This window comes from Doryrhamphus excisus, unplaced genomic scaffold, assembly GCF_037039965.1.
Source record: "Doryrhamphus excisus strain RoL-2023G ecotype Guam unplaced genomic scaffold, RoL_Dexc_Guam_v1.1 HiC_scaffold_24, whole genome shotgun sequence".
Taxonomy (NCBI): domain Eukaryota; kingdom Metazoa; phylum Chordata; class Actinopteri; order Syngnathiformes; family Syngnathidae; genus Doryrhamphus; species Doryrhamphus excisus.
The window spans coordinates 1998866-2014806 of record NW_027621862.1 but is presented as its reverse complement, the minus strand read 5'-3'; the positions used below and the strand labels follow the sequence as shown (position 1 = coordinate 2014806).

Below are 15941 nucleotides of genomic sequence, written 5' to 3'. Positions count from 1 at the left end.
TTTCAATTATTTCATCGTCCTTATACAGTAATTATGTTTTTTGCAAAGTGGTTGTTAGGATTTACTATGGGTGTTCTCGTATTTACAGTGGGTGCGTTTTTTTTTGGGTAGGCTTCGGTTTCAGCTATTTGATCGTCCTTATACAGTAATTACGTTTTTTGGCAATGTGGTTGCCATCCGCATGGTCCTGTTGTAGTTACGATCTCCCATGGGTGCTTTTCTCGATCTCCCAAGGGGGTATTTTCTGGGGTAGATCCTGCTTGGATTTGGGTTTTTGCGCCTTAATCCTTCAGCGTGTATTGAATAACTTTTAAATAACGTCTTTTTGTGGCTTTCCGATGCCGATTGTGGCAGATGTAAACACAACTTAGTTGAAACGCATATCGAAAAGATGCTAAGTCGGTAGTGTAAATCCAGCCTTTCAGTAGACAGGATCACTTTCAGGCATTTAGTTCAACCAGATTCCATGCACAAGTTCAATTCCATATAAAAACAATCACATTCCAGTCGGAAATCTAAGTTGGAAAACAAGCGTTTCAACTAAACTATTATTAATATAAGGGAGGAAAATACAGGCTGGATTTGGGAATCAATTTTAGTCAAAGTTGCTTTAGTGCGTTAGTGCGTCTTTTATATGAGCGGATTGCAATTACAAAAAAAATTATGCTAGCCTACAAGCAGAAGCAGAAAGGAAAGCGATTCATCCATTAAGGAGGTTTTACCCTGGCATCAAACCCTTCACATCCCCAAACTTTGACATAAGTAGCATACTTTCAATGTATAAAAATGACCTCATCAACATTTCTTATGTAAAGCATTTTTAAAAGTACAACAAGCAGCAGGGAAATATATATCGCCCGAAGACGTTCATGGATAGATAGTAGGGGTGTAACGGTACGACATCATCACCGGTTGGTTGGTACAAACCTCCGTTTTGAGGTCCAAATTGGGGACGAAACTAAAAAATGCTCTAAAATTAAAACTACTAGTAGGTAATTCTCCAATAATTAAAAATAAATATATATATATAAGGAAATGATTATTGTCTGTAGTGCAGCATCGGGCCTTTAAAAACGCTTTTCCGTATGTCAACAAAGGGCAGGTTTTCAAGCTGTGGCTCCTCCTTGGCACTACAGCTAGCACTATATTTGTTCTCGGAGTAAACGACTATATTGTGTACCGCAGGGGTCTCAAACACGCGGCCCGCGGGCCAAATGTGGCCCGCAGGACACTAGTTTGAGGCCCCCGCCTTGATATGAAAGTTTGATACGGATGCTGTATGGTATCATGTAGCCAGAAAAAAATTATTACGTTTTAATTAATGTTCATGTTAAAGGTTAAATAACTGTTAATAGTTATCCTCCCTATCTGTGTGGAAGTGGTAAGTTTTTGGCTATTTAAGTTTGAAGGAAATAACTTGAAGGCTACCGTTTAGGTCGCTAGCGTTCTAGTTTGCGAGTTAGCATGTGTCTCAAGACGCTGCAGTTGCGCAATATGTTGTAAATAAAAAGTATAAATGTGACTATAGTCGTGTTTTGTCATGTCTACAGGGCTCTAATAATGCTTTGTTCATTTTAATCTGAAAAAAATTATTTGTCTACCTACCAACAATATGTGGTTTCTTAAGTTTTTATTATTTGCTGTTTTATTATTATTATTATATTTATTTATTACTGATTGATTGATTTTATTTATTCTTGATTTATTTATTTTTCATCTTATTTTGTGCAGAAAAATAAAAATTTTTATTGTAAAAAATCGGAACCAAAGCACTGAAAAAGTTTTTAATAAATGCGTTTTTTTTTTTTTTTTTTAAACCTGATACGGCCCAGTCTCGCCCAGACCCTAGCTCCAGTGGCCCCCAGGTAAATTTGAGTTTGAGACCCCTGGTGTACCATGTACCGTGACACCCCTACTAGTGACAGCTAGGTAGCTCCATTAAAAAGGAAGGAAAAACAAGTTAGTATATATTTTAATAAGTCAAAAATGACATTAGCACCTGTAATCGGAGGGAGTGAAAGGCAAGGGTTTGGAAAATATTCTCTGTGTTCTGCAACAAAAAAAAAGAAACAGATAGAGAGGCCTTCAAAGAGGAGATCACCGTCACCAAAAAAACGAGCATTAAGAGAACCTTCTCAACAACCATCAGGAACATGTATGATGATGACGATGATTATGGATCATAATAGCGGTGGAGATGGACAAGTCACAGAATTAGCAAACCTCCTTAATTGTGTTGCTTTGATTGGGTTAGAAGCATGCGTGAAGACAAGCGGGGGGGGGCAGCCCAGTTAGCATCAACACACACACACACAAATACACACTACTTGCAGGCTGCAGGCATTATAAAAACACACAATAGTGGCAAAGTTAATATCTCACAATTTTTCTCCAAAACACATATACCACAATGCTAAGGGGCAAAACGGGAGGGGCGTTATCACAAGGCAGGGGGGGGGGTCTTTTGGGGGTGTCATGCATATTCAGCTGTTATTAGCAAGGGAAGACTACAAAAAAAAAAAAGAGTAGGGGTAAAGGGGTAAGGGTGGGGGTTGTTACTGTACAGCCAACTCTACCATTTAAATATTGCATTTCATGACTATGATGAAGAAAAAGAAAAGAAGCCAACACACACACACACACACAAATATATAAAAAAACACACACACACATGCACACACAGACAACAAAACTAGCTTGACTTTTATCTTGCAAGATGTCACATGTGGCTGACACATGATGGGGCCGGTCTAATATGGGAGATAATTGCAGCTTGGCTTACCGTTGCTCTCCGCTTGCTGCTTTTCCCTTTTTCTCTTCTTCCTTTTCCCCTGTTGGTTAGCCGCCAAAAAAATAGAAAGAGGGGAAAAAAAAGGGAGATAGACACAGACAGGAACCTTAGTTATTATATTGCAGGATGCCCAAAAAACATGAAACACCAGACTAGAACTCGTCTTTGTGTTTGGATTTATTTATTTATTCATTGTCTTTTTTTTTTTTTTTCTCTCTTTCGCGCTGCCCTGCGGTTTGTTTGAGACACTGCGGGCCAGATGAGGATTCGGTTTTCTTCCAGCGTTTGCAGTCTTTTGTCTGACTTTTACTCATTTTAACAGGCTAGGAAAACAAAAACAACAACAACAACAAAAAACGCATAAACCGGGTAAAGAAACGGCAAAAATCAGACCCGATGCGACAATCTATTGTCCGTTTCCGATCTGTCCGTCATTTCTAGCGTGCCTTAAATCAAGGGTCTTAAACATGCGGCCCGCGGGCCAAATGTGGTCCGCAGGACACCCGTTTGAGGCCCCCTGCCTTGATATGAAAGTTAAATGTTAGTGCGGCCCGCGCAAGTTTGATATCATGTACCCAGAAAAAATTATTACGTATCATGTTAAAGGTTAAATAACTGTTAATAGTTATCCTCACTATCCGTGTGGAAGTGGTAAGTTTTTGGCTATTTAAGTTTAAAGGAAATTAAAGGAGATTTTCCTGTAGAAAATTGGAAACAAAGCACTGAAAAAGTTTGTATATTTTTCTGTTTTTAATAAATGTGTTTTTTTTTTTTTTTTTTTGGAAAACCTGATGCGGCCCAGCCTCACCCAGACCCGAGCTCCAGTGGCCCCCCCAAGTAAATTGACCCCTGCCTTAAAGTGACCTCGCGCTTTTCCCGCTCCTGAACTCATGCTATACAAATCCAGCTAAAAGGCTGACGTTGCGTATATGCAAGTATCTTTAGCATTAGCATCGATTAGCATCGAACGGTTGAACATCAAGCGAGTCGAACGTAGTGTGGGGCATACACTGGGGGTGAAATACTTATTGTACAGTTTACTGTGTTTAGCGATAATTTAGGCTTAGCTTACATCATTTAGTACTGAGCTATTTTTTGCAATATATTTTTAGTATTACAAAAATTTGAACAATAAAGTGATAAAATTCCAGATGCTTATTGTACCATTTCGAACTGTATTGATCGTATAGACAAGCGATAATTTAGGCTTAGCTTACATCATTTAGTACTGAGCTATTTTTTGCAATATATTTTTAGTATTACAAAAATTCGAACAATATGGCGACCATTCTGATAAAGTGATAAAATTCCAAATGGTTATTGAACTTTTGAACTGTATTGATCGTATAGACAGTGTGTAAGAGTTATACGAGATTTTTAGCGACCGTGAGTCAAAAGGTTTGCACGAAATTTTTTTTTTTTGTTTTGCTAACATGAAACGCGGATAATGAATTGGTGCGAATTTCGATATTTCAGCAGTTACATAAAGAGACTAAAGAGTCTAAATATAAATATTAGCATATTTTTATATATAAATAATTATTAAATAATTAATTAATAAATAATATATAAATATATATATAATGTATAAATAAATATAATATATAAATAATTTATAAATTTATTTATTTATAATTTATAAATAATTTCAGAATGTAATTATCGTATTTGGGGCTGCGCCGTTTTCAGCATCGGTCAATCAGTGCTAGATGCCTTATGGTGCTTTTGTTTTCCTTTATTTTGAGCACTTTCATCAAGATTAATTCCATCCATCATGTCAAAAATCGTACCCCGCATCCTAACTTTTGGTCACATGACCAAGCAAGCGGCGTCGGTTCGGAAAAAAGAAGAAGACCTCGTTACGACTTGTAAACTTAAAAACTTACATAGTTGTCCCGGGCTGACCATCCGGGGTAGAGCTGCATGTGGAGCTGTCGTTCTTTCCTGGCCAGCTCGTAGTACTTGGCCTGCTCCTCCCTCGATAGCGCGTGCCACTGCGGGACGCCAAAGGAAGCTCGGTCAACAACGAATGACGAAGAATAAAACGGGACTCCAAAACGAACGGACTCACCCTTCGACCCAGGATCTGGTTGATGGCGGCGCTCTCCTTCAGCGTGCACTCGGCCACCACCTTGGCTCGCATCTCCTTCATGTACAGCATGAAGGCGTTCAGGGGCTTCTTTATGTGAACCTGCTTCTTCTTCTCCTCTTCCTTTTTAGCGTCTGACTGTTTCCTGTATCGGGACAGAATGACGGAGAGTTAGAGATGAAACCGGCGGTGGTTTCATCGAGGCGTGCAATACCACTTACGAGCTGTTGAGGGAGCTGATGTCGCTGTGGGAGGATTCCTGCTTGACGTTGGGCGTGACGATGGCCGGGTGTGGGATGCCCGTGGTGTGCAAACTGTGGTGTGGGGGCACCATGTGTGGGGGGAACCTAGAGGACAGAAGACTGTGTAAATCGTCAGAATGGCCGCGGGTGAAATGGAGCGAGAACAAAAAAAAATTTGAAAAAGAAATTTTTGGGCTCGATTCCATCAATTTTTTTTTTCTAATTTTTTTCACGTCAATAAGAATGGAATTGGCCCAAAATACATAAAATGCAAATTTCATCATTCACAATTGAGAAACTTATATTGTGTAGAAATTAGGGCTGTCAAAGTTAACGCGTTACAATTAAATGCGATTAATTCGGAGTCAAATCTGAACAAAATCTCATTAATCGCGATAAAATATTTTAATCAATTGACATCCTTAGCAGAATTTTTTTTTCTGTGGAAATTTGCCAATTTTTTTTACCCTACACCCCAATTACGCTAGCTTACGCAATAATATGCATTCACTTAAATATTATAATAATTAAATATATAAAAATTGTTATTATTATCCTGCCTCCTTAATCGCTAACATGCTTGCATATGCTAATCATATAAAATAAACACTTTGTAAAGCCGTCAATTCAATTTGTTGGACTTATTATGGTCAAAAAAACAAAATGGTCAGTCGTAAGCTAGCTAGCTAAGCTAGCTAGCTATCGCAGTATAGCGAAAAAAAAACAAAGTTGTTGTTTTTCTCGCTAACGTTCCTACTCCATTAGCGCTTCAGTACGAGGTTTACTTCATGTCCATCACTTAATAGTTACTCTATATAGCAGTTAGTATTTTTAATGTTATTTTAATTATTTTAATGTTAGCTAGCATCAACAGTAAAGGAGGATTTCCAAAGCTCTCGCTAATATCGCTAACTTTCTCCTCTCCTTAATAACGCTTGGGAAGGCTAGCATAGCATATCATAAGAAAGAAATACTTCATAAAGTCAAAACAGTTGTACACGTTTTGTTGTTTTTTTAACTTAATGCTAACCATAAAGTAGCATTGCTGCTATTATGTTATAATGTAAGAGAAATATACTTCGTAAAGCCAAACAGCTGTAAGTTGCTAACATTTTTTTTCGCTTCATTCATACGTGCAGTCACAATGTGGCTAGTATAGTATAAGACAGGGGTCTCAAACATGTGGCCCGCAGGCCTTGATATGAAAGTTTAATGTTAGCGCTGCCCGCGCAAGTTTGATATGGATGCTGTATGGTATCATGTACCCAGAAAAAATTATTACGTTTGATTCATGTTCATGTTAAAGGTTAAATAACTGTTAATAGTTATCCTCCCTATCCGTGTGGAAGTGGTAAGTTTTTGGCTATTTAAGTTGAAAGGAAATAACTTGGAGGCTACCGTTTAGGTCGCTAGCTCTCTAGTTTGCGAGTTAGCATGTGTCTCAAGACCCTGCAGTTGCGCAATATGTTGTAAATAAAAAGTATAAATGTGACTATAGTCGTGTTTTGTCATGTCTACAGGGCTCTAATAATGCTTTGTTCATTTTAATGTGAAAAAAATAATTTGTCTACCCACCAACTATATGTGGTTTCTTATTTTTTTATTATTTGCTGTTTTATTATTATTATTATTATTATATTTATTACTGATTGATTTTCTTTATTCTTGATTTGTTTATTTATTTTTCATCTTATTTTGTGTAGAAAAATAAAAATTAAGATATTTGAGAACAGTGGAATGTTTTATCAGAGCTTTTATTGTAGAAAATCGGAACAAAAGCAAAGTTTATTAATTTTTTTAAAGTTTTTAATAAATGCGTTTTTTTTTTTTTTTTTTAGAAAACCTGATGCGGTCCAGTCTCACCCAGACCCTAGCTCCAGTGGCCCCCCAAGTAAATTGAGTTTGAGACCCCTTGGTATAAGGTAAGAGAAATACTCGGTAAAGCCAAAGAGTCGCTAGCTGCTTAAAAAGCAATGGAGTGCAGTACTTGGCTGCAAACACGAGAGGCGCTGTTGAGTCAGTTTTAAATAGCAGAAGAACAAAAGTCAACTACGGGAAGTTGAGCTGAATATTCTGTCGAGTTCGACACCGACATTGAAACAGGAGTTCAGAACACACCCAGAATAGTATTTAATAGTAGAATAGTAGAAAGAATAGTATTCAGAACGGGAGTCTGACACTGTTTATACAGTGCGGGGCCACCATGTGACCACACATCCAAGAGAGACGGGAAAAAAAAAAAGGAATACTTCTTCTTTTTCCTCCTCCTCCTTTTTTTTTTTTTTTCCAAAGCTCATTATCTCGCCGTGTCTGGCTGCATGGCTCCGAGCCAGAATATAATGATGAGGATAAACTCGCCAGGAACAACTAGTTTCTGTTGGAGGCCATCTCAGGGGACCGCGAGGGCAGCCTCCCCCCCTGCCCCCCTCTCTCCCAAACACACAACCCCCTTCAAACTCTTTTTTTTTTTTTCACCCCCCCTTCTCCTGCCTTCATCCCTGACATGTTGGTGTTTGTGCCATGTCATCTGCTGATGGGGGGGCTCGGCGGCGGCGGAACGTCGCCCATCATTAGGGACCGCCACGTTCTCCTTTCCTTCCCTCTCGCCTCCTCTCTCAGTGCACTTGTTAAAATTTCCTCTGTTCTGAATTTTTTCTTTTCTTTTTTTTTTTTTTTCACGTTCCCTTCTTGCCACCTCCGCACTGAGTCCTTCCTATGACTCCTTCCTTGCTTCCTTCCTTCATTCCTACCACCTCCTGGCCCAGGTTATGCTTTAAACATGATGGCCGGTCTCTTTGAAAAGCGGGGTCATCATCATCATCGTTATTATCACCAATTTAACACATTGAGAAATGTATTGCCAGCCCCCCCCCCCCCCCCCCCACACATGTCACCGTCCGCCCACTAGACCCCCGGGGGCTCCGATGTCTCAATCGGGAAAGGTGAGAACGGCTGCTCGGGGTACACAAGTTGGGGGCGGCATCGTTGGTACATTTAATTGCCGAAGTGAAGCCTCTTTAATGTGTAACGATGTCCCCCCGCTTCTCCCGAGGAGGAACGGGATTTGGGAAGCGAGGGGGTTAGGGGGGTTAGGGGGGGGCATATCAAAAGGCCGCCCACCTGTCACATGCAGATACTATTTCCACACCAAACAGGAGGTGGCGGAGAAGCCATCGTTAGCCCAAATCTCGCTCGTTTTGCCGTCTTATTTGAGTCATCGCGATGCATTTTTTAACAGTAGCGAGGTCCAAGGTCTTCCTGTCTACCGCGTTCACTTCCTGTTTCCTAATTCCGGGTCAGGAGTGCTTCTGAAGCCGCCGTTAAGTCAACGCCAGACATAAATAATTTACTATGTTTTTTTAATGTTATATGAGAACCGGGGCCTTGTGTTAAATCCTCCTCTGGAGACCTCTCAAGCCCCCCCCTATGCCCCCGCCCCCGTCCTCCACCCGCTATTCAGTTAGACTAATTAAATTAAGGGTTTCATCACAGCGCATTAGCGACTCGCTACGACCGCAGCCGGCAGATTCAATTAGCAACAACTGGAAATAGCGCCACGACAATGCAGAGGCGGCCGCTAAGAGAGCCAATTAGCAGTCACTTAAAGCCTCGTTGGGATGTGACGCCGTTGCCAGATGTTCGAAACCTTCGCTCCGGAGGGCCTTTTCCATAAAAGATTCGCTTCGACGAGACATAAGAGGACAGTTTAATGACGTAGGAACAGCTGGCCTGGGAGAAAGGAAAGTCAGCGTTCCCACACCTGACCTCCCCTGCCTGCATGGCCGGCATCCATCAGTTTTAAGTACAACGCCCACAAGGGGGGAGGGGGCACGTTTCCCCATCGACGCCGCCCCTACATGCTAAACCACTCCTACAAATCCCGAACTGTAAAGGAAGGAGGGGCCAAACGCCAGGAGTTAGCGATGTCATTTAGCAAAAAAAAACCCACCAGTGGTTTTTGTTATTAATTCGTTCTAAAACAGGGGTCTCAAACATGCGGCCCGCAGGACACTAGTTTGAGGCCCCCGCCTTGATATGAAAGTTTAATGTTAGTGCGGCCCGCGCAAGTTTGATATGGATGCTGTATGGTATCATGTACCCAGAAAAAATTTTTACGTTTGATTCATGTTCATGTTAAAGGTTAAATAACTGTTAATAGTTATCCTCCCTATCCGTGTGGAAGTGGTAAGTTTTTGGCTAATTAACTTTAAAGGAAATAACTTGAAAGCTACCGTTTAGGTCGCTAGCTCTGTAGTTTGCGAGTCAGCATGTGTCTCAAGACCCTGCAGTTGCGCAATATGTTGTAAATAAAAAAAAAGTATAAATGTGACTATAGTCGTGTTTTGTCATGTCTACAGGGCTCTAATAATGCTTTGTTCATTTTAAGCTAGCCACCTAAACGGTAGCCTTCAAGTTATTTCCTTTAAACTTAAAAAAAGCCAAAAACTTACCACTTCCACACGGATAGGGAGGATAACTATTAACAGTTATTTAACCTTTAATGAACATTAATCAAAACGTAATAATTTTTTCTGGGTACATGATACCATACAGCATCCATATCAAACTTGCGCGGGCCGCACTAACATTAAACTTTCATATCAAGGCGGGGGCCTCAAACTAGTGTCCTGCGGGCCACATTTGGCATTATTAGAGCCCTGTAGACATGACAAAACACGACTATAGTCACATTTATACTTTTTATTTACAACATATTGCGCAACTGCAGGGTCTTGAGACACATGCTAACTCGCAAACTAGAGAGCTAGCGACCTAAACGGTAGCCTTCGAGTTATTTCCTTTCAACTTAAATAGCCAAAAACTTACCACTTCCACACGGATAGGGAGGATAACTATTAACAGTTATTTAACCTTTAACATGAACATGAATCAAACGTAATAATTTTTTCTGGGTACATGATACCATACAGCATCCATATCAAACTTTAAACTTTCATATCAAGGCGGGGGCCTCAAACTAGTGTCCTGCGGGCCACATTTGGCCCACTGGGCCGCGTGTTTGAGACCCCTGCGGTACACAATATAGTCAGGCGTCCACTCCGAGAACAAATATAGTGCTAGCTGTAGTGCCAAGGAGGAGCCACAGCTTGAAAACCTGCCCTTTGTTGACATACGGAAAAGCATTTTTCAAGGCCTAATTTTTAATTATTGGGGCCGCGTGTTTGAGACCCGTGTTGTAAGTGAAATATGTGTGTTCCATTATGTGCGTTAATGAGCTGCCTTTTTTTTTATCTGTTTGTATATCTTTAGAACCAACATAAAGACTGCGAATGATGGGCAAAATTCCCCAAAAAAGTATAGTTTTTTTTTTTCAATTAAAAATACTATAATATTAAAATATGCTTACTACGACCGAACTTTCTGTAGTTTTCGGTGCCCTAATTTCTTCTCCACACAATAAGAAGTTTCTCAAGAGGACAAAGAGTTCTAAAAACACACACATTCACGTATAGAAAATAATAACACATATATCATAACATCCCTTCCCTCCCTGTGGTGGCTGCTAAGGACCACTTATAGGTGTCACTAAGTTAAGCGCTGCGGTGTTTATGTATCTTCCACCGCAAGGACGCAGCAGCGATGATTTAGCATCAGCGCGACGTGAGCGGCGGCTAAATGTTCTTCAGGGGCCTCATTAGACTAAATAAATAGAATGAATATTTGAGCTGGAGATTTGGCCTTTGGAAGAAAGACAAGGGGAGGCATCCTTAAGGGAGGACTTGTAGCGCTAGTTAAAAGCTAAGTCATGTGTGTGTGTGTGTGTGTGTGTGTGTGTTTAGGGCTCAACTCACCTTGACATGGATGCGTTGACAGTGAGCGCAGTTGGGTAGGGGTGTCTAAAACCCCCTGTTGTGATTGGATAAACAGGTTGACCTTGCCTGGGAAGAAGAAAGGTAAGGAAACAAGGTTGATGGAAGAGAAAGGTAAGATTCCACCCCCGTCCCCCCGTCCCCCCGTCCCACATTGCCGCCTTTTTATTCTCATTTGATCCGGACAAAAATCTAGGGGATTGCAGAGCACGACATCAAAGCTCGGGGAAAACTCTCAACAATTTAAACACCGCAAATCCTGATAGCGATGGCTAATTAAATTTCATAACCCCTTTCCAGAGCGGGGGGGGCCCCAGTCCCCCCCCCCATCCCAAGAGCTCGAACTAGGTGTTTTGTTGTGATAATTAAAGACGAAGTGCCGCTTCTCTTTAAATGGAGCCATCACGCTAATTGAGGTCTACACATCCAAAGACAAACAATAATGAATGGAAATTTATACCAAAATAAAAGTGCGGGGCAAATCAAAGGGGCGCCGCCGCGCTCGGGGGGCCCTTTTCTCGGTATTTAGATCGCGGTGAGAAAAAACATTAAATTAACAGAGCTTAATTTGTAGCCTTTTGTCATATTAACAAATGTTGACAAGAGTTACCGAGGGAGAGTCCCCGTGCGGGATTGTGGGTAAAACGCGGGCAATCACGCTTCATTACTCTAATTTGACCCTACAGAGACGAGCTAAGTAGGATTGGGGAAGGAGGACGTCGGGGTTTTCGGCGGTCGAGGAAAGAACAAAGTTTGGAATGAAGGTTCTCATCGGGTGGGGTGTGGGGGGGGGTAACGGTACATGTATTCGTAATCGGAGGTTTCGGTGCGGTACGTCAGGGACAGGTTGTGTCTTCCTACAAAAATTAGAACGTTTCAACGGCCATGGGACTCTCGTCCTTCATAAAAGTCTCCCGTTAATAATTCCACCAATAGGAAATTAGCGATTCAGCATTCATTCATTCATTCACCATATATGGGTAATTATTCATAAACATGTGACAATACAGGTAACATGTTGGCCACACAGTCATGAGATCAGGATGACACGGGTTCGAATCTCCGCTTGGGCATCAGCCCTGTCATTTTAGATTTAAAATATGAATTATTTTTGCATCATAATATTCATTCATTCATTCATTTTCTATACCGCTTATCCTCATAAGGATTGCAGGTATGCTGGAGCCTATCCCAGCTGTCTTCGGGCAAGAGGCGGCAACATCATAATATTATTCATTCATTTTCGAACCGCTTTTTCCTCACGAGGGTCGCGGGTATGCTGGAGCCTATCCCAGCTGTCTTTGGGCAAGAGGCACCGACATCATAATATTATTCATTCATTTTCTACCGCTTATCCTCATAAGGATCGCGGTATTGCTGGAGCCTATCCCAGGTGTCTTCGAGCAAGCGGCGGAGACATCATAATATTAGAAACAAATTCATTCATTATCTACCGCTTTTCCTCACGAGGGTCGCAGGTATGCTGGAGCCTATCCCAGCTGTCTTCGGGCGAGAGGCGGGGACATCATAATATTCATTCATTCATTTTCTATACCGCTTATCCTCACTAGGATCGTGGGTATGCTGGAGCCTATCCCAGCTGTCTTCGGGCAAGAGCGTAATATTTTCAGAAACAAATCATTCATTTTCTACTGTTTTTCCTCACGAGGGTCGCGGGTATGCTAGAGCCTATCCCAGCTGTCTTCAGGCAAGAGGCGGGGACATCATAATATTCATTCATTCATTCATTTTCTACCGCTTTTTCCTCACAAGGATCGCAGGTATGCTGGAGCCTATCCCAGCTGTCTTCGGGCGAGAGGCGGGGACATCATAATATTCATTCATTTATTTTCTATACCGCTTATCCTCACTAGGATCGTGGGTATGCTGGAGCCTATCCCAGCTGTCTTCGGGCGAGAGGCGGGGACATCATAATATTCATTCATTTATTTTCTACCGCTTTTTCCTCACAAGAGTAGCGGGGGGTGCTGGAGCCTATCCCAGCTGTCTTTGGGCAAGAGGCGGCAACATCGTAATATCAGAAACAAATTCATTCATTTTCTACCGCTTATCCTCACGAGGGTCGCGGGTATGCTGGAGCCTATCCCAGCTGTCTTCGGGGCAAGAGGCGGGGTACACCCTGGACTGGTGGCCAGCCAATCACAGGGCACATATAGACAAACAACCATTCACACTCACATTCATACCACTTACTGAGTCTTTTGAGCTTGCATAGTAGTTGGTTAATATTCTGCATCATACATTGGTAGTGTATTGTCTGGTTGATGTGGCACAATACTCTTACTGTAGTACTGTAGCTATATATGCAGTATATGTATTTACATTCCAGCAGCCATTTTTATTCATTCATGCATTCATTTTCAGAAGTGTCGCAGGGGGTGCTGGAGCCTATCCCAGCTGTCTTCGGGCGAGAGCCAATCACAGGGCACATATAGACAAACAACCATTCACACTCACATTCATACCTATGGACAATTTGGAGTCGCTAATTAACCTAGCATGTTTTTTCGGAATGTAAACAGTTTTATGTTTTGTATTGTGGTCCCTTACGGTACCCAAAATGAAACCGCGACCGCGCCCCCTTACTGCCGCACCCCCACCGATACCCCCCTATTGATACAGAATGCAAACAGTAGAATATGGAGGCTTTCTCATGAAAGTATAAATAGTAAATGGAAAAAAAAGGTTTGCTTACTGTGGTACTAACCATCCCAGCGGATGGGGGATCTGGCCTACGGTGCCAGGTGACAGCGGATAATAAGGAGATATATCTGGAGGATGTGGAGGCCTTGGAATTCCTGCAGTAAAAAAATAAAAATAAAAAAAAGACATGAGCAGAGAGGAGGTGGACATAAGAATCTTTTGTCACAATTCCGTCTTTGTTGAAAGTGTGGCACATCACAGATGGGAAGGAGAGGAGGAGGAGAAGGAGGAGGAGGAGGAAGGCTTGTTGCTTGCTAAATCACGCCGCCTGATCAAAGGCCTCGGAAGGCGACAGCGGCACAATGTGTTTGCACGAGGCAGAGGGGAACCAGGTGACGGAAGGCTGGGGAGGGTGCTCGACAACAACACAATTCTTGTCGGATCCGTCGCACAAATCGGGAGATTAACGATATAAAATGATACTTTACAAGCTAACAACGGCGTGATCACGCAGAGGTGTCCGTCATCAGCATAATTCCATATCCATGAATACAATATCGCAAATAGACAGCTGTTAGCTGTTAGCTTAACACCAAAACATGAATTCATCTCATTTAAGGCTAATTGGTGACTAAATCAATTGTTGGGTGTGAAATAAGTCTCTATATCAGGGGTCCCAAACATGCGGCCCGCGGGCCAAATGTGGCCCACAGGACGCTAGTTTGAGGCCCCCGCCTTGATATGAAAGTTTAATGTTGCAGTCTTTTGTCTGACTTTTACTCATTTTAACAGGCTAGGAAAACAAAAACAACAACAAAAACGCATAAACCCGGAAAGAAACGACAAAAATCAGTCGTTATCAATCCCGATGCGATAGTCTATTGTCCGGTTCCGATCTCTTTTTTCTAGCGTGCCTTAAAGCAGGGGTCTCAAACACGCGGCCCGCGTTTTAACATTATAGTATTCTTAATTGGGAGACATTTTTGCCCATAATTCGCAGTCTTTATGTGAGACATCACATGTTGGTTCTAAAGATATACAAACAGATAAAAGAGGCAGCTCATTAATGCACATAATGGAACACACATATTTCACTTACAGCAGGGGTCTCAAACACGCGGCACTAGTTTGAGGCCCCCGCCTTCATATGAAAGTTTAACGTTAGTGCGGCCCGCGCAAATTTTTGATATGGATGCTGTATGGTATCATGTACCCAGAAAAAAATATTACGTTTTAATTAATGTTCATGTTAAAGGTTAAATAACTGTTAATAGTTATCCTCCCTATCCGTGTGGAAGTGGTAAGTTTTGGGCTTTTTTAAGTTTAAAGGAAATAATTTGAAGGCTACCGTTTAGGTCGCTAGCTCTCTAGTTTGCGAGTTAGCATGTGTCACAAGACCCTGCAGTTGCGCAATATGTTGTAAATAAAAAAAGTATAAATGTGATTATACTTATACTACATTTATAAAGCTTTATTTATATGCGGGTTATTGTGTGTAGCTGCTCTATAGGAGTCCACAACTCAATACAATACAAAGGGCCAAAAATGAGCATAATAAGATCAATTCATTTTTTTAGACCACTTATCCTCATTATGGTCGCGGGTATGCTGGAGCCTACTATTGATCAATATCAATATTATGAAGCGTAAGTCAAGGGAAGCTAAAGTTAGCTTTGAGTCATAGCAACATTGGCTAATGCCGATTCAGAAAAATCCGATACATTTCAGATAATGGAGTAGTTGCAAAATTATGATAGCAAATGTTCCCGAACTGGAAATTTGTGGGTAATATCATCGCTGAACATGATTGACAAACTGGGTAATACCTTTTGGACTTTGTTAATGAACAAAGTCCAAAATGGCCGCCCCAATTAAGCACTACATTAAACAGCAGCTGCCGCATTATAGTCTGAGCACCAACGTAATTGGGTGATGTTATTACCGAAAACGTCTCTCGGCAATGGCGGCCATTGTGAAAATGGAGTTTCCCCACTTACCTGTTTTGGGGTCCACGTCTGTCTGTAGGTGTGGCGGTGGGTTCCCCGGTGTGAAGTGCTCATTGCTGTAAGTGATCAGAGGTGTAAGAGGGTGCACGTGGTGAGGGTGCTGGACTACTGGAACCTTATTAGACTGGAAGACAAAAAAAAAACAAAAAACCAAAAGGTTAGCATTTGGGTCCGATCTGCAAATACGAGGTATCGTATTCCTATTCGCCAAACCGCAGTGAAAGCAGCGCTGTTTATAATTGAAAACACTTTTCTGCGGTGTCACCCTGGAATCCAGTAACGATCTACGAGGCCCCGGGGGGTTGCCACATCCCATTT

At 41.6% G+C, this 15941-nt stretch overlaps 1 protein-coding gene across 33 annotated transcripts in view; it reads right to left on the bottom strand.

The window, feature by feature from the left end:
* Positions 1–15941, bottom strand: part of tcf7l2 (transcription factor 7 like 2) — a 124889-nt gene that overhangs the window by 9212 nt on the left and 99736 nt on the right. For 10 of the 33 annotated variants that reach the window (XR_013625727.1, XM_078788698.1, XM_078788697.1 and 7 more), the window contains 8 exons: positions 15615–15747; positions 13670–13772; positions 10936–11022; positions 5102–5242; positions 4863–5025; positions 4678–4785; positions 2783–2846; positions 2000–2050 (listed from right to left, as the gene is read on the bottom strand). Coding sequence is in view for 30 of the 33 variants with exons in the window: in XM_078788698.1 (XP_078644824.1) it covers positions 2000–2050; positions 2783–2846; positions 4678–4785; positions 4863–5025; positions 5102–5242; positions 10936–11022; positions 13670–13772; positions 15615–15747 (850 nt within the window). In the remaining 3 variants the exon portion in view is untranslated. The remainder of the gene's footprint in view (positions 1–1999; positions 2051–2782; positions 2847–4677; positions 4786–4862; positions 5026–5101; positions 5243–10935; positions 11023–13669; positions 13773–15614; positions 15748–15941) is intronic. The other 23 variants (XR_013625728.1, XM_078788700.1, XM_078788701.1 and 20 more) reach the window with 6 other exon arrangements.